The 26388-nt window shown below is 42.0% G+C and overlaps 3 protein-coding genes across 3 annotated transcripts; all 3 read left to right on the top strand.

Moving 5' to 3' along the window:
• The first annotated feature begins 1339 nt into the window (after positions 1-1339).
• On the top strand, positions 1340-2728 carry LOC107565503 (forkhead box protein Q1). Its single transcript, XM_016250744.1, has one exon. It carries the CDS (start codon positions 1495-1497, stop codon positions 2344-2346), a length of 852 nt encoding a protein of 283 aa, XP_016106230.1. The 5' UTR covers positions 1340-1494; the 3' UTR covers positions 2347-2728.
• A 1091-nt stretch (positions 2729-3819) lies between these two features.
• On the top strand, positions 3820-6881 carry LOC107565523 (forkhead box protein F2). Its single transcript, XM_016250770.1, has 3 exons — positions 3820-3826; positions 5188-6198; positions 6856-6881. Exons 2-3 carry the CDS (start codon positions 5214-5216, stop codon positions 6879-6881), a joined length of 1011 nt encoding a protein of 336 aa, XP_016106256.1. The 5' UTR covers positions 3820-3826; positions 5188-5213.
• A 16137-nt stretch (positions 6882-23018) lies between these two features.
• foxc1a (forkhead box C1a) lies at positions 23019-25221 on the top strand. The gene has a single exon (XM_016250743.1). The coding sequence runs from the start codon at positions 23242-23244 to the stop codon at positions 24667-24669; it is 1428 nt and encodes a 475-aa protein (XP_016106229.1). The 5' UTR covers positions 23019-23241; the 3' UTR covers positions 24670-25221.
• The last annotated feature ends 1167 nt before the right edge of the window (positions 25222-26388 follow it).

The following is a 26388-nucleotide window of genomic DNA, read 5'->3' as shown; positions in this document are numbered from 1 at the left end:
TTGGGTTGTTTTGACCCAGCGGTTGGGTTGTTTTGACCCAGCGGTTGGGTTGTTTTGACCCAGCAGTTAGGTTGGTTTGACCCAGCAGTTGGGTTGTTTTGACACAGCAGTTGGGTTGTTTTGACACAGCGGTTGGGTTGTTTTGACCAAGCAGTTAGGTTGTTTTGACCCAGCAGTTGGGTTGTTTTGACCCAGCGGTTGGGTTGTTTTGACCCAGCAGTTAGGTTGTTTTGACCAAGCAGTTGGGTTGTTTTGACCCAGCAGTTGGGTTGTTTTTGCACAGCAGTTGGGTTGTTTTGACCCAGCAGTTGGGTTGTTTTGAATCCAACCGCTGGGTCAAAACAACCCAATAGCTGGGTTTGTCCCTTTTTAACCTAGCATTTTTTAGAGTGTGATTTATAGTCTTAAAGGCATTCTGACACCACTTGAGTGTTCAAAACACATAAAAGAAACTATTACACATGTTTGCATAATGCATGTTTAAAGCATAATTCTAAAGCACATTCTGCTTGTTTGAGTAACATAAGTTGTTTTTACTGCATTAGACATGTGACACAGGTCAAAATGTGTCCATTCAGTGTTTAATGACTAAAATATTTGATGCAACCTAACTCGAGCTTGAAAATTAGAAGAAATATATACTCTAAATTCAAAGCTGCATGGAATTGTGCCTTTATATCCTTTATATATTTTATTTACCTGCATGAATGACATTCATCATAAATGCTGTAAGTGTATAAATGGGATGCTAAACAACTGCACAGGCATGATATCACTGTTTTGTTTTTAAAAACGTCCTCTTTTGCAGTAATTAAACAGTTCAATGCTCTACCCAAAGGAATGTTGAGCATAATATCATCAACAAATGTAACACACTGCAGTTAATGACTAATGAGGGATGTGATTGACACAACTAAAATGTTGGTACGTGATTACAATATGTTGCGACTTATTATGATTAAACCAGTTCTAAGTCTAAATATACTTCTCAGGACTATTCTTCCTGCGCGGCGTGCCATGTCTGATAAACGCACGCCACCTGCTTTCCTGAGGTGAAACTCTTCTGTGTGGTGCGCAAAGGTGAGCAAGGACGCAGGTGAAGCCGCCTCACTGTGACGAAACTCGGCTCAAACCAACAAAGCAATTCATCACGAGTCTGTCTGATGTTTGTCCACATACGCTCGACCGCTTTATTTCAAAACAGGGTGTGCATGATCCGTGTGTTTTTGTAAGAGTGATTTTAAGACTTAAAGACATGCAGGCCCCGCCCCCTGTAGGCATACCCGGAGGTGAGCGCCTATATTAGACAGCTGAGCGCGCGCTAGGGATGTTAAGTGCACTTATCTGCAGCAGGTACAGGTCCTGTCACTCTCACGCGTTGGATTGTGTTTGACAGCTCCGCGTGGCTATTCTAGCTCTCTTTCTCCGGTGTTTTCTTAAGGAGCCTTACTCGGCGGAAGCGTCTGGACAGTTAAAGTGTCACAAGCTCAGCCAATGAAGCTGGAGGTTTTCTGCGGGGGTCACTACGACTCCAAGCCCGCGGAGCTCTGCAGCGACGCCGAGGGCAGCATCCCGTCGCCGATGTCCGCGGAGGAAGAGCTGGGCTCGGATGGAGACTGCGTGGCGCACAGTCCCGCACCTGTTCCTCCGGGCGCAGAGAGCAAAGGCAAGCCCTACACCCGGAGACCCAAGCCTCCGTACTCATACATCGCTCTGATCGCCATGGCCATCCGGGATTCGAACTCAGGTCGCCTCACTTTGGCCGAAATCAATGACTACCTCATGAAAAAGTTCCCGTTTTTTCGAGGCAGCTACACCGGCTGGAGGAATTCAGTGCGCCACAATCTGTCTCTCAACGACTGCTTTCTCAAGGTGCTGCGGGATCCCTCCAGACCGTGGGGGAAGGACAACTACTGGATGCTGAACCCGCAGAGCGAGTACACCTTTGCGGACGGAGTGTTTCGTCGAAGGAGAAAGCGCATCAGCAAAAAACTGGGCAAGGAGCCAGAGGAGCCGAGCCAAGCTCCTGCGGTGGACACTATCGTTACGCCTCCTTCCAGCGCCAAGTTTACAAGCTCCTTCGCCATTGACAGCATCCTCAGCCGTCCTTTCAGGAAAGAGGAACGCAAAGCCGACACCTGGCACGGGGGATTTGTCATGCGGGGCTCCCCTGTGGCTCTTCCCCAAACGCATGCGCTTCGATCCTTTGGACACCCGGTGGACCCCGCCATCAGCTGCCGTCACCAACGGGACTTTCTCCCGTTCCAGCTGACATCCGAGTGCCTGTCGATCCCACACGCGTCCGCGGGCTTTCACCCCTTCAAGATCGACTATTTGTTGTCGTAATATCGCGTGGGGAACTTTGGCACTTTCTGAGCACTTGTGACTTGACAAAGACATACATTTCATCCGCCTGCGTAAAGTTCGTCCGGGAACGTTTTATGCAGAATGACAAGGAGTGAAAGTTGTGAACTATTTAATAGCTATTCTGTTTGTATCGTCCTACTGAGCGGTTGCGTTGTTTTAAGCTGTCGTCTGTGTATTTATTGCCCTTTGTGTTTGTTTTAAGTGTGTTGAACCAGGTGCCTCAAACGATTCTTATAAATGTAAACTTGTTTCCATTTCAGATTTACAGTTCGAGATAAACTATTCAAGCTCAATTTGAGTTCTTACACAGAAAGTGAGGCTCCTGCATCTAAACTGGAATTATTGTAAACTATTTTTTTTCTAGACATCACTTGCTCCTGCCAAACTAAAAAGAAGAAGAAGAAAAACAATCGACCTCAACTTCTGCGTGTGAAGTGTAACGTGACGTCAAGGAGAAAGTCATTAGCACCAATCAAGCTGACAAGGCCTGTTGCCATTTATGGCGTTTAAAGGCTCTGTCATCTGGAGAGACTGTACTGCAACCTACAGGATGTAATGTACAATATCTACTGCACAACAGCAGGCAAAAATGTGACATTTCATATTGCAATCAAATGTATTTCGCACGGTCAAATGGTACTCTTTTATAACTGCTTGTGGATTACATTTTTATAGGTATCCAAATTTTTTTTTCCTTTTTTGTATTTTTCATATCAAAATGAAGATGCAAATTAAAACCCACGTCAGTAATTCCCCAAAGAGCGTAATCTTTGTTATCATCATGCAGTTTATTTGTTTGATTGCAATTTAAACAATTGACTTGTGAGGGAGAGCAACATTGGTCACTCGAAGGCGCCTCGAGAACTCAGGGCTTTGCTTTTTTCTTCGCAGAGTTTCCCCGAGAGCGGACACAGATATATTTAGCAATTCAATATTTATATTTTCTGCCCAGAACTGCAAATATCCGTCCCCAGAAGCGCCTCTTGTCACGCGGAGAGTAAAAACCTCTAATATCGCCATTATTCAGCTCTTAGCCTTCAAATGCGCACTCGGAGAGTCGACATCGATGTGTCACCTTTAGTCAAAAGGTCACCTGCAACAGTAGAGGGATCCAGCAGTCTAGTACAACAACATTATCCCCGCAACGAGAAGCCTTCAAAGTCTTTCACGTATTTTCCTTCTGCACCGCGCACGCGTTTTCTAAGCCAAGCGTGCATCCTGAACGCAGCGGGGATAGTGGGTTTGATGTTGCCGGGAATTTTTGTGGCGATTATTTTCTTTACCTTTATTGTTATGACGAGGGCTGATTTTATCTCCACATCCTTTTGTTGTCTTTGATAAAAATGTGAGGCTGCTTGTTTCTGCCTATGAGGCACGGCTGTGAATATTGCCCTCGCGTTGCATTCGTATATTTTAGTGCGCGTATTCATGACAAAGCCAAATAAAAAAAAGACCAACTGTTGTGTAGGCCTAATGTTTAAACTGTAAGAGGCCAATAAACAGTAGTACAATCGATTAGTTTACAGAGCAAATAAATATACACACACTAAGAATTGTTTAAAATAGGCCTAATCATTGACGCGTGTGATGATAATAAAACAAAATTCGTTAATAATAGAACCGACTACTTTGATTATGCAATCATAAAAACTATTATTATTATTATTATTATTTTGCATGCACGGTTGCGTTGGTTTTAGTTAAACATTTAAAATTAAAGCAAGTGACTTTGTGCATTTATTGTTTTTCTTTCACGATAATCACGAATGCTGCGTTGCACTGTAGATTTTTTTCTTTCTTTCTTTTATTTTTTCGTATGGCCAATTAAGCTCACTTTCCACAATTAATTAGTCCCTCTCTCAGGGGGGATGATAGGGGTCTGGGACGGTAAACTGACACTGCGCTGTGTGTGGCATCCGAGCACTGGCGCAGCCGCTGATGGAAAAAGCCTGCTTCCACTCATGTCAAAATCATTTATCCAGAACAGCCCTTTACAAGAACTTGTATACACTTGGAGATGGACTTTTTTCGCCCACCCCCATCATGCGTACTTGACAAGACGCTCAACCAGGTCACTGCCTTACGTGCTCGCATTCTTCTCTCCTCGGCGAAGCGATGAACTCTTGCTTCGCACGTTGTTCGCTCGACGGTCAAACGCGCCGTTACATCGTGCCACACACTAGAAGTGCGTTTCTATTTCAACCTCACGTCCTCCAGTGCCAGAACTCTCACCAAAACACGCCATTAATTACTGGAGCTCTGACAGCCTTCGCCCCGGTGTTTGGCGTGTGGCGCTGTTGATCGAAACGTCGGGCTAGGCTTGATAAATGGCGTTATTGCGTGTATTTAGGCTGTCAGAGGGGAGGTGGGGAGTCTCTCTCCTCGGACTCTGCACAGCCTCCTGCCAGACCGATAGCTGGAGGCATGCCAGACATGGAAAAGGGGTGGGTCTCCGCAGTTTGAGGAGAGTTCTTGGAGGAATTTAGCGGGGATCTAGGGGGCAGAGAGAGATTTACGAATTGATAGGTGGTCGCGTTTTGTTTGGCCGCACGTCTTTGCGCCAGAGGACTCCGGAGCATTGAGTTTCCTTCTCTTAAAGGATTAGTCTTCACGATGGCCACCAAGAGACTAAGGAGGGGTCGCTATCCTGGCGACACACAGCTGGTGGCTTCAACCAGGAGCACAATTGTGGCGCACTGACCTCGGAGAGACACTGGCTTTTAAGAGAGATTTGCTTGGAGTACGCATAGTTTTCTCCCGTATTTTTAGCCCCGACTCTTATTCTTTGAAGACTGAACCCGTCTTTTTAAACCCGTCCAGCTTCCTTTGGGCTACACCGCTTAGCAATGACGACTGAGAGCTCTCAGCAGCAGCTGGACACGCCGGCTCCCATCAGATCCAGCCCGGCATCCAGTACCATGCACTCGGCGCTTCAGAGCACACAGACAGCGCTGGAGAGCACAGCTGCGACCGGCAGCAAGGGCAAAAAGTCCAACTCGGGCGTGAGGCGCCCCGAAAAGCCGCCTTACTCCTATATCGCCCTCATAGTCATGGCGATACAGAGCTCCCCGACCAAAAGGTTAACGCTGAGTGAAATCTATCAGTTCCTCCAAGCGCGCTTCCCGTTTTTTAGGGGTTCCTACCAAGGCTGGAAAAATTCCGTCAGACACAATTTGTCTCTTAACGAGTGCTTCATCAAACTTCCCAAAGGCCTCGGGCGGCCGGGCAAAGGCCACTATTGGACCATCGACCCCGGGAGCGAGTTCATGTTCGAGGAGGGCTCTTTCCGACGCAGGCCCCGTGGTTTCCGAAGGAAATGCCAGGCTCTCAAACCCATGTACCGCATGATGAACGGCATCGGCTTCGGCGCTTCGATGCTGCCCCAAAACTTCGACTTCCAGTCGCCCTCCGCGTCCCTGGCCTGCCATACCAACGGCTACAACCTGGACATGATGAGCAACCCTGTGCCTGGCGTTCACACGGGTTACGATGGCCTCAGTACAGCAGGCCATCATGTCTCACACATGTCGCCCAGCTCGGGTTCTACATACATGACGGCGTGCCAAGTCGCTTCCAACGGCGAGTACGGCCCAGACAACAGCAACAGTCCGCTGCACTCTCCGCCGGCCATGAGCGGCTCTCTGGAGTGCCATTCGCCGTATGGAGCCGCCTCGGCACATTGGGCTTCATCAGGAGTGTCTCCTTACATTAAACAGCAGCCGCTAGCCTCCAGCAGCCCCAACTCCTCCGGATTACACTCGAGTATGCCGCCTTATTCTCTGGAGCAGGGCTATCTGCATCACAACGGCAGAGAGTCGGCAGACATCTCAGGTAGGCTATGAAGCCGCTAATGCACACACTCTTTACAGTGTCTCGATTTGATATTGCTGTATAAAGTTTAGCAGGTCTAAGAAGGCATTTATAGAATACTTAAGTAGGCTATACTCTTTTAAAAAAAATGCTGGGTTGTTTCAATGCAACTTTGGATCAAGTATGGACTAACTCAACTTTTGGGTTAAAAAATTAATGTAAAACCCAACTAACCCAGTTGGGTTAGTGCATATTTGACCCAAAGTTGGGTTGAAACAACCCAGCATTTTTTAGAGTGTAGTTCCCATAAATACAAATCAATGTAGCTGCTGTTGTCTTAAAAACATTGTAATGCGATGTCGTTTAAAACGAAAAGCCTGCCTAAATATTACAATTTAAGCACACAAATCAAGTTAGTATACAATTTTTAGCAGACATCATGTGCAACAATTTAGCCTTTTTCGAAGTATTAAAGTAGTACAGATTGTCGAAGCAATTTCATTGATGCTTTTAAAAATGCATTTTATCGCAATCATTATGCCTGTACATCGATAACTATTTACAATTAGGGACCACAGTATTTATAGAAAGGGCTGATTCCAGAGTCGCGCGAGTGTACAATCATATCATTTTTTTTATTCCTTCAAATTGGGACATGTAAGTATTTTTTTCCCTCAGAGGCCTACACGTGTTACGTGTGCTAAGGGCGCATTTAGACGAATGAATTAAAGTTTGTGCGTGGCGATTAAGAATTGCTCACACTCTTTGAGTTGGTTTTCCTGCAGTGCTGTTTTGGAGACACACTATAATTAGGAAAATAGCAGATGTGTGACGCAAAAGGCCTTTGTGAGCTGTTTGCGATTTTCTTTTTATTTCCATCATTTCATAAGGTTAAGAAAACAGTGCTGTCTTTGCCAGTAGTTGAAAACCCGACATTAGTGCAAACTAAAGAGGATTTTACACGTGTTCAGTTTAAATAAGGGACAGTCCAATAAAAGCAGGGGCCACCTCTTAGATGAATTTGAGGATTATTGGATTTATCAATGAGAAGAATGAATAGAGAAAGTCAACAAGCGTGCCGAGGTTACTCAGCTTAACCCCTAATGCTCAGCTCGAGGCCTGTGCTTACCGAGTTTGACAAGTTAAACGCGGTGCAATGTCGCCATCTACCGTTACACCAAACAAGCACAAGAATGATGTATCATCGTTAGTTGTTTTGCCCTTAGACTTTGTATTGTAAGTATATTTATGTATATATGTGCATATTTTGAAGCTTATTTAAAATGCCTTTGTGTAGATTATTTTTCCCTCAAAGTAATACAAAACAGAGCAAATATAATTTAATAATAAATACAATAAAATATAATTAACAAATTAAATATTAATTTAAATGATGTATATCGCAATAAACGTTCACGCCTAACACTTAAAAAGCGCTCGTGATGTTACTTTCAACTATAAAAAAAGTTTTATTAATTTTATAATTTTATAATAGTAGCCCACGTAAATAAGGTTAAAAAAGTGCACGAATTTAAAGATAAAACATACTAAGTGTATTAAACCAGAAGTACACTTGTCAACTCTGCGGTGTTATTAAAAATAATGTTTACTCCACATGGATACACAGTTTCATGCATGCACGATTTTATTTTGCTCTCAACACGTTTTGTTTTAATTTGGTATTATTTTAAGGAAAATACATGTGCACCAAGGCATTTAAATAAGCGTCAATATATACTGTAGAAACACAACGAATTGCGTTTATTCCTTAGCATGCTTTAGTACAATGATTATGAAATAAAATAGTTGCTTTTCGTTTGTAGTGTGTTATTTAAATTACTGAACACATATTCGCTTTTAACTAACAGTTTTCCCTCAATAAACTAAGAGTAACTCAGTTGTTGCACTTATGTTTAGGTATGAGGTATAGGGTTAAGAAATCTAAAATACGGTCATAAGGCATAATAACGCGCTTTATAAGCATTAATAAACAGCCAGTGCTAGTAATATGCATGCTAATAAGCAACTAGTTAATAGTGGATAGTGTTCCCTAATCGAAAGTGTTACCAATTTCAAATGACCTGTCCGTATTGTATGCTTTATTGACCGTATAAAAGTAGCTATACAGTACCTGATGTTCAACTGTAATGTGCTAAAAGGTATTTCCTAAATACAGTTAATTACATTCATTTGATGGAAATACGCTTCAGTGGCATGCAGTGTGCATGACTAAATAACAGAGCTAATAAAGCGGTCTCGAAAACAAGTGCAGGTAAAGGTTGCACTTAAAATGCGTTCTTTTCTAATTTCCTCACATTTAATAAGACTGACAGGCAATGAGTCTCAGACCAACCCGATTTTGATAAAGAGCGTCTCACCTGCCAACTGTTTCTGCCGAAATATCGCTCTCTTCGGCTCTCTCTCACACCGATTTCAATACCGGCAAAATAAAGGATCCAACCGGTAACGGGAAGCTCACCGATATGCCTATAAAGCGTGAAGCCTAATTCATGGAGTGATTTTAAACCGATTCCATGTGATGCGCATTTACCCTAGAAAGCATATCTCAGATGCACAAATTAGAAATTAAAATAAAAGACACTGTTCTGCAGTCGCTTCGTTGTTTGAGTCATAAGTGAAGCTTTACACAACCGATATGTGACTGGCTCCCAGATGGCACACGTAGATGTCGAATAGAAAATGTCATTAAAATGTTTATAATTTAGAATGTATCTTAAAGACGTCTATCAGATGTTTGTACAAAGCAGATGCTTAAATGCAATTCTGAATAGTCATCTTGCAGACGTAGGCTGAATAAATAAGCTTTACATTGTTTGTTAGGAGAGGGCAATATTTGGCTGAGATGCAACTATTTGAAAATCTGGAATCTGAGGATGCAAAAAAATCTAAATATTGAGAAAATCATCTTTAAAGTTGTCCAAATGAAGTTCTTGGCAATGCATATTACTAATCAAAAATTAAATGTTGATGTATTTACGGTAGGAGATTTACTAAATATCTTCATGGAACATGATCTTAATATCCTAATGATTTTTGGCATAAAAGAAAAATTGATAATTTTGACCCATACAATGTATTGTTGGCTATTGCTACAAATATGCCTGTGCTACTTAAGACTGCTTTTGTGCTCCAGGGTCACATATCATGAAATTAGACGATTTTATGGGTACAACCGGGTTAAAGGCATTTTTTTTCTTAAAAAATTAAATGACAATAAAACCCACAGGAACACTTTTCTATACACCGGTTTGTTGCTACACATACGGCATGAAACTGTCTGATTCAGGAGGTCATCAAATGCAACAACAAAAGCATGACAGTGAGGTGATCTGATGTACAATAACAGTGTTTTGAGGGGTTCAAGTGAGTTACTAATGAACTGTTATGTTACAGTTTTTCAGCAGCGACCCGACTGTCCAGCAGCACATGCTTCTTTTACCATCAGGTAGGTTTCCACTATACATAAGTATATAGCGCCCTCTAGCGATAATAACCAGAACTGCTAGAGTTATACTCATCTACTACAGTAGAGGTCGAGTTCTGATTTGCCTGAGTGTGGCTTCAGGGAATATGTTTATGTGTGCTGGGAACCGAGAAACAAATGACCTGTGGGATTTCTGAGGAAGATTTTATAGATATTGTGGAATTTCTAGATAATATAAATATGTTAAAATTAAAGTCACTCAAAATGTATTTTATGTTTTAAGATTATGCTATTTTATGATAAATACAGATTATAATAGTTTTGTTATTTGTCTATTCCGCAACAATTGTAATTCATTCTAATGCAATGCAATAATTATAAAGTTGTCTTCAATATTTGCTGTCTTTTTATTTGGACATTAAGGGTGGGTAAATATTTACTATCTATCTATCTATCTATCTATCTATCTATCTATCTATCACAGAAGCTGTTGTCACGTACAGTGTACAGTTGTCATTTATTACTGAAGTGAGAACTGTTTAGTGGAGTCCCGGGTAATGCTCCCTCATAAGGTTTATTTATTTGTTTGTTTTCTTATATATTTATTTTTGTAAAATGGTCTTTTGTGCTATCATCTACACATGCAAAGTTGGTTGACAACATAAATGCAATAAAGTAACAGCATAGTTACCAATTACTTGTTTACATAGGATCTATAATGTATTTTATATTATTTAAGCACTTATAGGCTATAGTTTGACAGAATGTTCTAATTCAACATGCCATGTCAATCTAACTTAGCGTATTCTTATATTGATGTTGTTTATTTCATACTCCCTAACAGTTCGTCAGGCTCTTAATGATTGAATCTATGCCATCTCTTGGAATATCTGAAGGCATAGAACCTTTTTTACACATGGCTCTCGATTCTGACGTGTACTTGCTCTCATGAAAATGTACCATAGTTCTTAACTGTAGCATTTGTTATAATAAGACTTAGCTACAACATGCCTTTGTAATATAAATCTGTAAGGAAAAATCTATTCCCTTAACAGATTATTTATTATAAATTCTACACAAAGTTAGACTAAATTTTACACAATCAAAAGTGATAAATTATAGTAAAGGTGGCCATTAGTAGCCTACTTTAAAAATGATTTTAATATGTAGTGCTGGTTCAAGATTGTACAACTACGCCCCTGCTAACCTGCCAAATCTTAACTCTTTGGTTGTGCTCAGTGTTGCCAACTAATTTTCAGAGAAAGTTGCTGAAGGAAGGTCGATTTGTTGCTAAAAGTTGCTAAATGAAGTTGTGACATCATTGCGTAATCACGACGCAAAATTGTCACATCATCAAATCTCAGCAAAAAATATATTTTATATATGTTAATTTAGATTTGTTTGTAAAATAATATGCATGATATAATATTAAAATATAAATAACTGTATTTTTAAATACATTGAATTATTGAAAACGTGCACTTTTTTTTTTAATGATTTCAATTTAAGTTTTTTTAATAGCTAGTAAACTAGTAATTCTACACATTCTCAACTAATATGCTTTAAGCAGTGGGTTAGTAGTTAGTTAGTATGCTACACTCTAAGAAAAGTCTGTAAAAATAAGGCACAATCTACTATGTTAATATGAAAGAATTTTCCGTAATGGTTTTTTTCCTGCATTTTAAATTATGCATTGTGTGTTTGGGTTACAGGGTTACAATGGATGATGGATAATGGATAATGTCCTGAAAGATTTTCCATTTTTCTTACAGTATACTAACTGATCAACAATCGCAGGTACAAGCTACTAACAAAGTGCATCATAAATGAACAATTATTCAATTATTATTATTATTAAAGTGAACAATTGCAAATAGCAGCTAACTCAATTCACGTGATGTGTGTACTGCTAGGCATCTGTGGTTTCCTCTTTTTGTGTAATTTGGATGGAAAATGTGTGCCTTTTTATTGTCTGAGTCACTTATCAAAAGTTGCTAAAGGTTGCCAAATCAATTTTTTAAAATTGCTAAATTGGCAACACTGGTTGTGCTAGCAGTCCATTTAGCACCAGCTCCCAGTGTCTGTATGAGGCTGACACCTAGTGGACATTTCTCTTATCTGGGAATTTACAGACACGCCTGTTTTTCCTGTCTCTCAAACACCAGGAAGCATCAGTGTAGAGAAACCGAAACTTGAGTGCTGTTGGCCTGTTGCAGCTTTATATCAGCACACTCACATGCAGGAAAATGTCAGAATCCTGTATTTCAGTGGAGCCGTTCTTGTGTCCAGTGTGTCTGGATCTACAAGTGACCATCCAGTGTGGACACAGTTGCTGTAAGAGCTGCATTACAGACACTGATGAAATATTGCTGACACTCTTTTCATATGTGTTCATATCAGCACCATATTAACAGCTCACAGCATTCACACTGCTCACCACAGCAGAAATGAACAACAGCTGCAAGAAGAGTTTCACTGTTTGCTGAAAATGCACCGTAAACCTTTCTCAACACAATCTTTCATAAAATCGGTTTTGCTCAAGCAACATAAAATAATGGCGTGAACTACTCACCTGTTATTTGACAAAATACAGTAAACGTCTATCAGTCAAAATACAAGTTAAATGCAGTGACAGATGACTTTCTGTTCAGTAAATCTGATTGAATCCAGATGATTTTAGTCATCATTTTGTTCATTTATTTTCTGTGCCTTATGCTGATTCATGTACAGTGGTGGTCTGAAGTTGAAGCTTCTGAAGTTTGACAATTTACGTTTCCAGAGTGAATCCCACATTTCCTACTGTATATGCGGATGGGCCTAAATATTGGAGTGTGTATGTGGCTGCTCAACAGGCCATTTTATTCAAATTTGTCAAACGAGATGCTCAGAGATTTCAACGTGCATTATGGACTCGGTGTATGATTTATTAACTTTATTTGGTAATATTATTTATAACTGTATCTGTACAGTTTAACAATTTAATTATAGTAGATTAGCATTACTTAAAAGATCGGTGTTTGAATTTCCGTGTGTTTTTATTAATATTTATCTGCATCTGTTGCATAAATCATTATCTGGTGTCTATATATAGCACGTACAGTATATTTGTATAGTTTGCATTTATTAACAAATTAAACAAATCTTTACATTAGTCATAACTATTTATGAATCTGATCTTTATACAGCTCATGCTTACATCTAAAAATATGATGCAAAGATAACTATAAATGCAAAATAGTAAAATATGTTGTGAAAATGTTGACGGAACACACTAATGTATGTGCAGAATTGAGAAACGGATATTTATGAAGATATAATTGCACTCAGTGTCTCATAAGGAAAATGTATTTCAGTTCTAAAAAGTCAATGTAATACAAACATTTTTGAGAAATAAGTAATTTATACATTTGCATATAATCGGTATGGGAAAAGACATCGTGTAGCTATGTATACACACCATGAGTTCAAGTCAACTTTCATTTTGTGAACAGTATTAGTGTATTTTCTTCATTCACCTGACCCAAACATACGTAAGTTTCAAATTCCACTGGCTCAATTAACATGTATAGTATAGTAATAACAGCTATGTAGATCTTAGTTGCATTTTAAGTGATATTATAAATCCTGTAAAATATATAAAGAAGGTAATATTTGGACTTCTCCGGCTCTCTGCACTGGTGTTTTGCAAAATCGGAAGTGTTTATGCCCATACTCGCTAGACCGCAAATCCAAGATGGTGGCGATATGCAACAAGCCCATTATTGCCTAGACAGCATGCAAAGAGCGCTCCCTTTTTAACCACTAAAAAGCTTGTCACTCATTAATCACGATCTCACAAAGTTCCATTATAATCAATAAGACTGACTACACAATGAATCTCTTATTTACATAATTCAATACAAACAGGTGCTTACTATTCAACCTAAAATTACAAGTGTCAGAACGCTAACATTATTATATTTGTCCCAAATTATTGTTAATGTGCATAATGACTTCATCCTGGGCTGGAAGATTGTGTATTGTGCATCTTTCAGCACAACGTTTGTCTTTCTGTCCGTATGCTTTATATAGAGAGCTAATAATAGCCATAGATTGCACGCTTTCTCTTTACGTTTACTCTGTTTTGTCAAACACTGTATTTCAAACTTATCGACGCAACTTTGGTAATTCCTGAAGTGAACTTTTGTATGAACTTACTTGTTCTTACTCCGCCCATGTATTAAATGTGTCTTAAATGTCTCGTAAACACCTCTGATTGGCCATTGTGTTCAAAAAATCAACAGGAATGTCTGTGATTGGCTGCACTGCTCACCACTGCGAAAACATGTTGTAAATAGAATCATTTGATGCTCTCCAGAGCGCAATCGCAGATATATCGTTTGCCAGCTCTATTACATTAATATGCTATGAATATCCTAGACCAGCAGTTATAGGTAGCTAGGGGCGGGTGAACCTTTAAACCTGGAGTTATCTGTTCACTTGATGATTTAGTGCCAGTAGTTTTCTGTGACGTTCACTATCATCTGTTTGTCCTGCAGAAGCAGCTGAAGGAGACGCAGAAGACGCTCCAGCAGAGAATCCAGCAGAGAGAGAAAGATCTTCAGCAGCTGAGAGAGGCTGTGGCGTCTCATAAGGTGAGTCTGGAGAAGAAGAGAAGTTTGTCTCCGTCTCAGTTCAGACTCACTGAAGCCTGAATCACTGTGTGTCCTAACAGCGCTCTGCACAGACAGCAGTGGAGGACAGGGAGAGGATCTGTACTGAGCTCATCCGCTCCATTGAGAGAAGCCACTCTGAGCTGATACGGCTGATCAGAGATCAGGAGAAGACTGCAGTGAGTCGAGCTGAAGGACGACTGGAGCGACTGGAGCAGGAGATCAATGATCTGAGGAGGAGAGACGCTGAGCTGGAGCAGCTGGAGCACACACAGGATCACATCCAGTTCCTGCAGGTAACAGAGATCTGGAAGAACAGGGTCAGAGTGGACTTGAGCCAGATCCTGCTGTGACACAAGACTTACAGAGAAATATTTCATGATTGTGTTACCATATCAGTCAGACTCTCATCTGATCATCTTCTTTTAAAAGAGACACCGCTTACCAATGGGTTTCAGAAATCTTGTTCAAATGGGTCTCATGTCAGAACTTTTTTTCACTGGTATAAGTGGCATCCCAGTGTGGAGCTGATGAGTTTTGATTTCTGTTTTCTGTAGAGTTTCCAGTCTCTCTTGGCACCTCCTGAATCTACAGAGACGTAAATGATGATCTCTTCAGTTCTCTCGTCTCTTTTGATGGTCTGAGAGAATCTGTCTGTCAGCTGAGAGAGAAACTGGAGGATTTCTGCAAAGAGGAGCTCAAGAAGACCTCAGACACCGTGAACACACACCCAGAGCAGTGAGCAGCCAATGCTGCGGCACCCGGGGAGCAGATGGGGGTTCGGTGCCTTGCTCAAGGGTCTCACCTCAGTCATGGTATTGAGGGTGGAGAGTGCACTGGATATTCCACATACAATCCCTGCCGGACCTGAGACTCGAACCCACAACCTTCGGATTACAAGTCCGACTCTCTAGGCCACGACTGCCCCTGTAAGTATAATCTCAGGTACTGATTATGTGCTTTATTCAAAGTTAAACATGTCTAGTTTGAATGTCTTATTGAATGGCATTTATAGCCATACTGAAAGCAACAACAGCTAGTTTACCTCAGATCTTGAAAATAAATAAAAGCAAAGATGTAAGTTAAGACTGTGAACCAACAAGCGTATTCCATAACAAAGATGGAATCAGTCACACAGTATGTATATTTAATAACGTAAAAAAGGTTTAATATTTATGAATTAGATTATAAACTTATCCATTTCGTTGCGAGTGCAGTGCGCTTCCAGAGAGAACCTGCCCACACACGCTTCTGATTGGCTGTGATATTTGATTGATTTTATCGCCTCGCGGTGTCGCATCACGTCTGGTGTGGACACCGAAATTGCTTGTCGCTAGAATATTGTCACGTTGCGTGTAGTAAAGACACGTTTTCTCTTCATGACATTAACACCGTGTCCTAATTACACGTGACGCGACACTGTGACACGCGATAAAAAGGTATCTTTTCCATGTTAATCTCAGTTTTTGTCCTAACTAGCCGCGGTTTCTATTTCCGTGATGTCGCGGCTGGAACAACAACATACAAACTAATGACAGTAATAATCTCAGGTACAAATTATGTGCTTTATTCAAAGTTAAACGTGTCTAATATGAGTTTAAATATCATTTTGCGTGACCTTATAGCCATATTGAAAGCAACAACAGATCAGATTTACCTCAGATCTTAAACATAAATTAAAGCAAATATGTACGTTAAAACAATGCAAACCAACAAGCATATTCCATAGCAATGCTGTGATATTTGATTGATTCTGTCACGTCGTGGTGTCGCGTTGCGTCTGGTGCGGACAGCCAAATTGTTTGTCGCTGGAATCTTGTCGCATCGCGTGTAGTTAGGACACAGTGTAATATTGCAACTTCTGACACTGAAATAACATATCAGAATAAATGTGTGTAATAAATCCTCATATAGACAGTAAGATCAGTGTGTGTGTGTGTGTGTGTCTTGCTGGATGAAGGACCATCACCTTCAACTCAACCTGGCCAAGACAGAACTGCTTGTGTTTTCAACAAATCCATCACTTCATCACAATTTCACCATCCAGTTAGGCTCATCAACCATAACTCCTTCAAAAACAGCCAGAAACCTTGGAGTTGTGATTGATGATCAACTGAATTTCTCAGACCACATTGCTAAAACTGCCCAGTCCTGCAGATTGGTTTATTCAACATCAAGAAGATCAGGCCCTTTCATTCGGAACATGCTTCCCAACTCCTTGTTCAAGCTCTTGTTCTGTCCAGACTGAACTATTGCAATGCTTTCTTGGCAGGTCTTCCAGACAGTTCTATCAAACCTCTACATTTAATCCAAAATGCTGCAGGGAAATGCAGCCTGCATGACCGGTGTCTGAAGCAAATGTGAAACAACGCCAATCTATTGGTCCACCTGGCCCATGACGTCATAGGCGGGGTGCCCGGAAGTATAAAAGGGCACCTGCTGAATACGTCATCCTCTTTGCTGTCTTCATGAGCCGTCTGTTTGAAGTGCGTGTGATAGACCAGGGCCGGTGAGCGTTGTGGAAAGTGTGTGCCTCCGTGCCCGAGGTTTCTGACACTTGAGGACACACACGATGAACGCGCTCATTGTGAGTGTCTCCAATGAGAAGCTCCGTTCGCGTTTGTCCCTCTTCTCAAGTGATGAGTGACAGGCATTTGCGTCTCAAGGTTCGGGTCCCGCTGCTGCCGTGGCACGGCGAGGACTCGGATCGCGGGATTCGCGGCTTAGGACACACAATCTATGCGTTATGTGTCTTGGTCAGGAGCTTGCGCGTTCAGAGCCCTCGAGCACTTGAGTTTAGTGCTTGAGTTGAGCAGCGCCTGAGGGAATGTGTGCCTCCGTGTTTGGATTCTAACACTTGAGGGCATATTCTGCTTTCGAGTTTGTCTCGGCGAAAAGCACGCGAGTTCAGAGCAATGCGCTCTTTGTGATGAGTCAAGATGTCTAGGCTCCGCTCGCGTTTGTTCCTATTCCTGAGTGATGCGGGACGGAGCGTTTGTGTTTCGCGGCCCAGTTCGACGTTGCTGTGGCACAGTTTATCCTAACTCGCAGTGATCTCTTTGATCTGCTGGATCCGCACACCCTCTCTAAATGGGTTGTCGGATGCTGCAGACACTATTGGGTTGTTATGACGATGGAGTGTGAGTACGGAATCGTTTCAGTCTGATCCTGCGAGATCGTGGGCGGAGCTATATTCAACTCGGCCGTACCTCTTTAATATGCATGTTATTTTGTGTGGAGAGCCTCACTGGGCATGAATATATTTTAATATATGTGGAGAAATGCTTGCGAGCTTTCTTTACCAGGGTGTTTCAGCACCTAGAGTCGTTATGGGGTATGTTCCTTCCTGTATTAAGCCAGGCGGGTATAGGAATGGGCTGCCTCCCCAGGCTTCTGGGTATTTTTAAGTGAGTGGTCCCTCTGAATTCCGCATAGTGAGTTTGGGCTGAGTACATTGCTCCCCCTCTTCAGGGTTTTGAGTGTAGCTCTCTGCGGATGGATATGCTCCAGCTTACTTTGATCTGGAATATGGTGGTCTGAGGGCAGCTATGTTCTAGCCTGGCTTGGGTTCCCCATGGCACAAGCTCTCTCAAGTAAGCGATGAAGTCTTTGTCCTGTCTTCAGCCTTAACTGAGGAAACTGCTATTCGAGGATAGCTGTGTCCAGCCCTCTATTGTTTTTGGCCACGGCTTACATCAGGCTTTGATCTCGGACTGATGATGTTTATTTGTTCGCTCTAAGCGAATCATTTTCTGATGGCCCGGATCTCCCTCTTGTGTGCTCCTGGTCAATGACACGGTGCCTCGCTAGCCTATCGTGGGACTGACACGGATTTGGGGCCTCCTTAGTATAGCCATCTGAGGGTGGTTATATTACAGCCATTGTTGTGGCAGGACGGGCTTACTTGAATACAGATATCTGAGGCTAGCTGTGTCTTACTCGCAGTTGCGGTGAGCCCTCTCCTGATCCCCTTTCCTAGAGCCTAGCTATATGAGGATAGCTATGTGATAGCTCAGTGATTGCTCCTCTGCTTAGGGTTTTAAGTAGCGGTTTCCTTGAGCCCATGCCTAGACAGCGCTATCTCCCCTGCTAGGGTTGTAAGTAGATAGCCCACTCTCTATGGTCTGGGCAGCTTTGCAGGAAGGTTTTGCCTGGCTATCTAGGCTAGCTGTGTATAGTTATTCTGGTCTACAAGCCTTTATAAGACCTTTAGGACATAGCTATCTAAGGATAGCTGTGTTCTAGCTCTAGCAGCTATTTCTCCTTACCTGGATTTAAGTAGCTATCTTTGAGCTCCTCTATAGGCTTTCTAGTTAGTCTCTTCAGTGGTCTTGTGTATCCAGGCTTATATGGCTCACATAGCATAGGTATCTGAGGATAGTTGTGCTCTTAACTTGGGTGGGACACCCTTTGATCTAATCGGGTTCCCCATTTCTGACAAGTTGTGTGAGCAGCCCATGGTGCAGTGGCATGGCCCCTTTCTGAGGAAAGGCTTGGTGTACTTCTGTCGCTTCCTTGGTGCTCCCCCACCAGGTGGACAGGCATGCGCCTCGGCACGGCATGGTTGGATTTCGTTCCCCAGTGTGATCCCTAGGGGGCGCAGCGTGGAGTTCCCTAGAAGGGGAACGTCTCGGGTTACGCATGTAACCATGGTTCCCCGAGAGGGAATGAGACACTGCGACCCCTCGCCATGCCTCTGGCCTGCCTGTTTACGTCTCCTTCAGACAGCTAAGTGGATGACGTATTCAGCAGGTGCCCTTTTATACTTCCGGGCACCCCACCCATGACGTCATGGGCCAGGTGGACCAATAGATTGGCGTTGTTTCACACGTGCTTCAGACACCGGTCATGCAGGCTGCATTTCCCAGCATCTGGTTCCCTCTCGGGGAACCATGGTTACATGCGTAACCTGAGACGTTTTCCTGAACACCTTGGTTCTTGTGTGTTTAATTAGGGATTGAGATACATATTTTTGTGTCCTTAAAGGGCACTTCCAGAAGGGGGCGTTCTAAACAAAAGTGAACAACTGAATGAAATCACAAAGGGTCTTTCTATCACACAAGACACTGTTCAGATGTTTTATTTTATTTTTATTTCATTTGTCTGTTTTTTATCCTTAAACACTCGTGCGTGTAGAAGTTACGCATCTCATCACAAGCCTCCGTTGCTTGAGCCATTGAGATACAGTTATTGAAAGAAAGAAAGAAAGTTAATTATACGCATCTGCGTGTCTCAAAAGTATGCAGCTGTGTATCAACAAGAAAGCTGTAAGTTTAACTTCAGAATCAGTAGTTACCAACTTGTTGCTGTAGTCATTACACTTTTTGTAATGTTAATTGTTCATAAGTCAATGAGCAGCACACAAGTTTCTATGCACGTCGATGTCTCTCTGTGTGTGTGGAGAAAGAGAGAGCAGAAGAAAGAGATGTAGCATATTTTACATAGACAATAAAAGGTAAATAGGGAAAACATGGAAATTGTTTGTAATTTCCCATTGTTTGTCATATTTATTTGCTTGTCTTTGAATGGCCTTTGAAATAAACTGAAATAATTCAGAGTGATTTGGAACTGTAATGCGGTTGACACAACTGGAACTACTGCTGTGCGTTTATTTAAAACAATATTGCACACCTTATAACATTTGTCAGCTAATCAGAATCAATATTTCAACAGACCCTGTGGTATATAAAAAAAATACAAAATGTATATTTATTTGCATAACTGTATTAAGAGACTCCTGTTCTAAGAACAGCTATAATGGAGTGAGGGATACCGGTAACATTCCAGGTATTAGAATAATGAGGAAGTGACGTTTGCAGTGTCCCAATGCAACCTCTAGAGGGCGCAGCCTTCAAAATGAGACCCATGCGTCCATTGCCCCTTTCAAACGGCCACATATGAGATACAGCTGCTCTGCTCCTTATAACAACCCCAAGGGCTCTACCCTTCAGAGTCAGTAGGGTATAGAGACGCTCACTTCTGATTGGAATTTGTCCTCTGCTGGATGCTGGTCCTCCAGGAGCAGGACGGATGGCCTTGGTAAAAGGTGTTACAGATAAAATCATGTCTATGCCCTACAACTCTCTGCAATAATCACACAATAATTAATTTATAAAATGAATTCATTATTATGCAAGGCTGTACATAAAGTGTAACCATGGTAACTGTAATTTAGTGAAGTCACCTGCAGGACAGCTGAAATGTGACGATGGAGTCTCTCTCCATAGCTTACCATGCACTTTCATACTCTAAACAGTCCAGAACTAAATCTACAACGACTTTCCCTATCTGGTTTGTGGTAAGCCACAAACATTCATTGCCAAAGAAGCTGGCTGTTCACAGAGTGCTGTATCCAAGCATGTTAACAGAAAGTTGAGTGGAAGGAAAACGTGTGGAAGAAAAATATGCACAACCAACCGAGAGAACCGCAGCCTTATGAGGATTGTCAAGCAAAATCGATTCAAGAATTTGAGTGAACTTCACAAGGAATGGACTGAGGCTGGGGTCAAGGCATCAAGAGCCACCACACACAGACGTGTCAAGGAATTTGGCTACAGTTGTGGTATTCCTCTTGTTAAGCCACTCCTGAACCACAGACAACGTCAGAGGCGTCTTACCTGGGCTAAGGAGAAGAAGAACTGGACTGTTGCCCAAGTCCTCTTTTCAGATGAAACCAAGGTCCTAGAGTCTGGAGGAAGGGTGGAGAAGCTCATAGCCCAAGTTGCTTGAAGTCCAGTGTTAAGTTTCCACAGTCTGTGATGATTTGGGGTGCAATGTCATCTGCTGGTGTTGGTCCATTGTGTTTTTTGAAAACCAACGTCACTACACCCGTTTACCAAGAAATTTTGGAGCACTAATTGTATTTCTCTGTTCATTTAAATCAACATTGAAATCAGATACAAGATTTTTCCCCCTCTCGTCTTTCATTTTTAATCAATTTGTTTTTGTCAGTTTTCTTGATATGATTTTTAAATGTCTATTTACTTAAAAAAATGTATACCTCAGTAAATCATAAAAATGGTGTCTTTTAGATAGTTAAACTATTTGTGCATTTGCCTAGACTGGTGTTCAGTGATCAACAGAGGGCGCTAAGAGCACAGGACGCTGGGGGTTTCTTTACTCTCTGACCATCACAGACTTCCTCTGCTTTCGGACAATCATGCCATAACTAGCCAAGAGCCAGTCGACTATCGTATTTATGTGCTTTTACTCTTTACGTTTATCAAATGCTTTTTTTCAAAATGTTGCTTCATTGGTTGCTCAAAGTGATTAGCACTGCTTTGTATATTTGATACATTTAGTAGCTTCTGCTGTTTGTATTTGGGATGCCGATGCCTTCGCAGCTTCAGAGAGGAACATTTCATACACAAATAATCGATATTGTTAATTTCTGTACAGGCCTATGCATTAAACAGTTTTTATGTACATGCGATATGGAAACAATGTTTGGTTTTATCGGAACACTTTTACAGTAGTTTAAATTGTATAGCTTTAATCGTTCTTGTCTTCGCGCATATCAATACTACAGTATGCCATAAAATGTGACCTCTCTTTTCATATCGCAAAGGCAATCAATTTTATTTGCCAATTCTATACAGATAGAATTGCCAGAGTATCGCCATGCATGTAAAGATGAAATAAAGCAATCAAACAAAAATATTATTTTTAGGCTACATGACAATTTCAGCATTAAAATGAATAACACTAGAGCTTTTATTTGATTTACACAAAGTATTACAGTCTGTAATTCACCTCAACAATAGTTGAGCAGAATCGTGTTTTTTTTTTTATATAACTACTTCTGCTACTAACTGCTTACAGTCGATGCCTACACACCATTGCTATTGCATTTCTACCTTTAAAGTTAACATTTTTGGTGCAACATAAAATAGTCATATTGATTCAGTGACATGAAATCATATTTTCACGAACGAAGTTTATAGCAAAGTTAGCAGATAAAACATTTTTAAAGTTACATACACTTCTTTATGTTCTGCTGCGAAATACAAGTCATTACAATTCATTATTAGCACTTGTTTGCGCTACGGCTGGATCAGCGTTTGTTTGAAATGTTCATGTATACATTGATTAATCGAAGAATTCAGGAAAGGAGTGTGATGAGTCCGTTTGTATTTATTATTACTGTTATTATTTATATGACGAGTTGATTTGCAAAAAGAGATAACTCAGATTTTAACAAAAATCATGTTTTTTTCCCCCCATTGTGGAGTCCAATTAATCAAACTGCAGTTGGGTTATTTTGATTAGGTAAAAAATACAGCTAACTAACACAATAAAACACACAAAAAAAACACGATAACATAATTAAAAAAGCATGATTTTTGAAAAAAAAAAAAAAGATGTATCTTTTTTGCAAAAGCTTGCAAATACACTCTTCATATATATATATAATAGCTTAGATTATTCAGGAACACATTCCAAATGATTTATAAACAAAGGTTTCGTAATGTTGCTTTATAATCATTAAAGTGTTTTCAATCTGGTGCGTATCCGCGCTGGCTAGTTTGTGGAGAGCATGGTTCTTTAAGGTCTGGAGAAGTGTGTGTTTGGCAAGGGTGGGCTGGGACGTCCCAACACCTCTCGATTTTCTTCAACCTTGTGTGTGGCCGCTCGCTTTGCACGGCCCGACCTCCCATTGGACAACTTAGATGTTATTGGGAGGAGCCTTACTGGCAGCAAAAGGGGAAAAGAATTGAAGTGCGCAAAAGTATTATGTAGTGACCGATGCTTAGCGTTCAGAAGTTTTCCAATGCGCGCTCCGACAGACAGAGGTGGCCAGTACGCGAGTCCAATACTATAATCACATTTTGTAAATACGGTGGCATAACGTGGACTCACGGTTGGACTGCCTTCTTGGTTTCAGAGGAGGCGCGTGTCAAGCGGGTTTGTGGATTGCTTCAGACTTCTTGACGTCTGTTCTTCGCCAGCGCCGTTTGAAGAGAAGTCATGCAGGCGCGCTATTCCGTCTCCAGTCCCAACTCGCTGGGAGTCGTGCCGTACATCAGCAGCGACCAAAGCTATTACCGGGCCGCCGCCGGAGGGGGGTACACCGGGATGCCAGCCCCCATGAGCATGTACTCTCACGCGGCCCATGAGCAGTACCCTGCCAGCATGGCGAGGGCGTACGGACCGTACACGCCGCAGCCGCAGCCCAAGGACATGGTAAAACCGCCATACAGTTACATTGCGCTCATCACCATGGCCATCCAGAACTCCCCAGACAAGAAGGTGACCCTAAACGGCATTTATCAGTTCATAATGGAGCGCTTTCCCTTTTACAGGGACAACAAGCAAGGCTGGCAGAACAGCATCAGACACAATCTATCCCTGAACGAGTGCTTTGTCAAAGTGCCCCGCGATGACAAAAAACCCGGTAAAGGCAGCTATTGGAGCCTAGACCCGGACTCTTATAATATGTTTGAGAACGGCAGCTTTTTGCGCCGACGACGGCGTTTCAAAAAGAAAGACGCCTCAAAGGATAAAGACGAGAGAAACGTCAAGGAAGCGCCTTCTCGCCAGCAGAATCAGACGAACCGCGATCAGGAGCAGTCGGCGCCAGGTTCGCAGCCAGTGCGCATTCAGGACATTAAAACCGAGAACGGCACATCCACGCCTCCGCAAGCCGTTTCGCCCTCGCTAAGAACCGTTCCCAAGATCGAGAGCCCCGGCAGCAGCAGTATATCAAGCGGTAGCCCGCACAGCATCCCCTCCACCCGCTCTCTCAGCCTGGACAGCGCCGGCGAGCAGCAGCATCACCACCAGGGCCAGGCCCCCGCGCAGGGCTTCAGCGTGGATAACATCATGACCTCCCTCCGCGGCTCGCCTCAGAGCTCCGGCGAGCTCACCCCGTCTCTCGTGGCGCCCTCACGGACAGGTATAACTCCCACGTTGTCCCTGAACTATTCTCCCAATCAGACGTCTGCGTACAGCTCGCCTTGCAGCCAGAACTCTATCTCGACTACCTCCAACGCCACCTATCATTGCAACATGCAGGCCATGAGCTTGTACGCGGGCGGGGATCGCTCGGGCCACTTGGCCACCACTACCGCCGTGGACGAAACTCTGCCCGATTACTCGATCACGACCACCACGTCGTCCTTAAACCACGGGAATCCTCAGGAGGGCCACCATGCGCACCAAGGGCGCCTCGCCTCATGGTACCTAAACCAGGCCGGAGACATTGGCCATCTGGGCGCCACCTACCCGGTGCAGCAGCAGAACTTCCATTCGGTTCGAGAGATGTTTGAATCGCAGAGAATCGGTCTGAATAATTCACCGGTGAACGGGAATAACAGCTGTCAGATGTCGTTTCCCCCGAGTCAGCCTATATACCGCACCTCGGGGGCTTTTGTCTACGACTGCAGCAAGTTTTGACCAAACAAGTATAGCCTATTTTTCGTTCTCCTTCTTCGTTTTGTTGTTGTTGATTTCCCCTGTTCTCGATACCGAGAGACCTTGATAGGCTACTTACCGACTCTTCCCCCGTGACGGACTGATCAGAAACCGAACACAAACGCGAGTCAGACACACTTGCTCTCGGTTTGTTAAGGACAGTGTTACTTCGAATAACACGTAAGTCTTCTTCGTTTTTGTGAGCTATATGCTGGGCTGTGCTGACGTGCGTCAGACGCTTATGGACTTGTTATTACGTGTAAATTGCATATAGTAATTTATTTCTAAAGTGTAGCCGGATATTATGGACCAAACACCAAAAAGTGTTTCTAATCTGAACTGCATTCATTGTCCAAATGTTCCACTATAACAAGGAATGTAACATGTATAACGCCATATTCTTTCAAATTATCTCCTTTTGTTGAAAAAGTATTCTGAAGGATCTGCATTGTTTGTTTAATAAATTGCCATGCTATTTGAGTTAACATTAGGCTACGCCTGATTTCTTAAACCCCCGTCAGGAACACAACTGCGTGCTAGTAGAGAGTGATAATGCATTCAGAGCACAATAGCTTGAAGAAAGTGCCAATAACCTCCATAAATGCTCCACATAAGCGTGTCGAAATGATTCGGCTTTGCTGTGGCACAGTTTCTTGACCCAAACGCCCGTCTAATCCTAAAATGCACCAAGAAACGAATAAATATGCTTTGGTCAAGCACGCTGATTTATATGAAAATAACCATAGGCCCTGCAAGCACATTCATATTTCAGCATCTTATGGAACACTGCAATACTAAATATGCATTCATCAGCTTGAGATTTTTTATTAATGAAATGCTATTTATGTCTAGGTTTTAATCATTTTTATCCTTACTCACTGCATAACTTTGTTTATCTAAATTTAGCAACATGTTACGCTTATTTGTATATATTCTAAATACATATATTGAATATAAAATATGAAAATATCACGTGATTCAATTAAATTTAAATTCTGGAGAATCCAAGGCCCGCAATTAAGTAAGGCGGAATTCAGACGTATAATCGTATTATTCTCATTACAATTATTATTATCTTTATAGTAACTGTAAAAAAAAAACAGTCGTAAGCGAACATTGTGGTTAATGTGGCAGCATCAAATTAATCTTGGTTTAAGTCAAAATATCGTTTAATGTGACTGAATCAAATTCATGAGCCTAGGTTACACCACCAAAATCATTTTGAAGGTTTAGATCAGATGAATCTCTTTAAACAACAACTGAATATTTCATGTTTTTACAGAGCAATAGCAGTGGCAGTAGAAGAATCAACTATTGCCATGCAATTTAAATTGCATTTTTACTTGCAATTTTAATTGGACTGTCTGTCATCGTCGTGGCCTGGGGCGTTTGGGAACAGAGTTTGGTCATTGTAATTCAGCGCTTGTGTTCAGTGTCCACGTGTTTACTTGCTCATAGCTTGGTTAATATCATACCAGACATGCCGAAGATACTCACATCACCACTAGAGGATTCAGCAGGACTTCTAGAAGGCGCAGCATTTGGGTTTCAGAAATATACTTAAAGAGGCGCGTCCTCAGAAAAGGCCTATGCAGAAAACTGTGTACAATAAAAATAAAATAAAAATGCAGATTATGAGGTTAAATCTTCTGACGTGTATTTGGACATCCACCATGCAGTCAGGTTAAAGAAGCATGCCAC

This window comes from Sinocyclocheilus grahami, unplaced genomic scaffold, assembly GCF_001515645.1.
Source record: "Sinocyclocheilus grahami isolate Dianchi unplaced genomic scaffold, SAMN03320097.WGS_v1.1 scaffold1006.1, whole genome shotgun sequence".
Classification (NCBI taxonomy): domain Eukaryota; kingdom Metazoa; phylum Chordata; class Actinopteri; order Cypriniformes; family Cyprinidae; genus Sinocyclocheilus; species Sinocyclocheilus grahami.
This window is presented reverse-complemented; position numbering and strand designations above follow the sequence as displayed.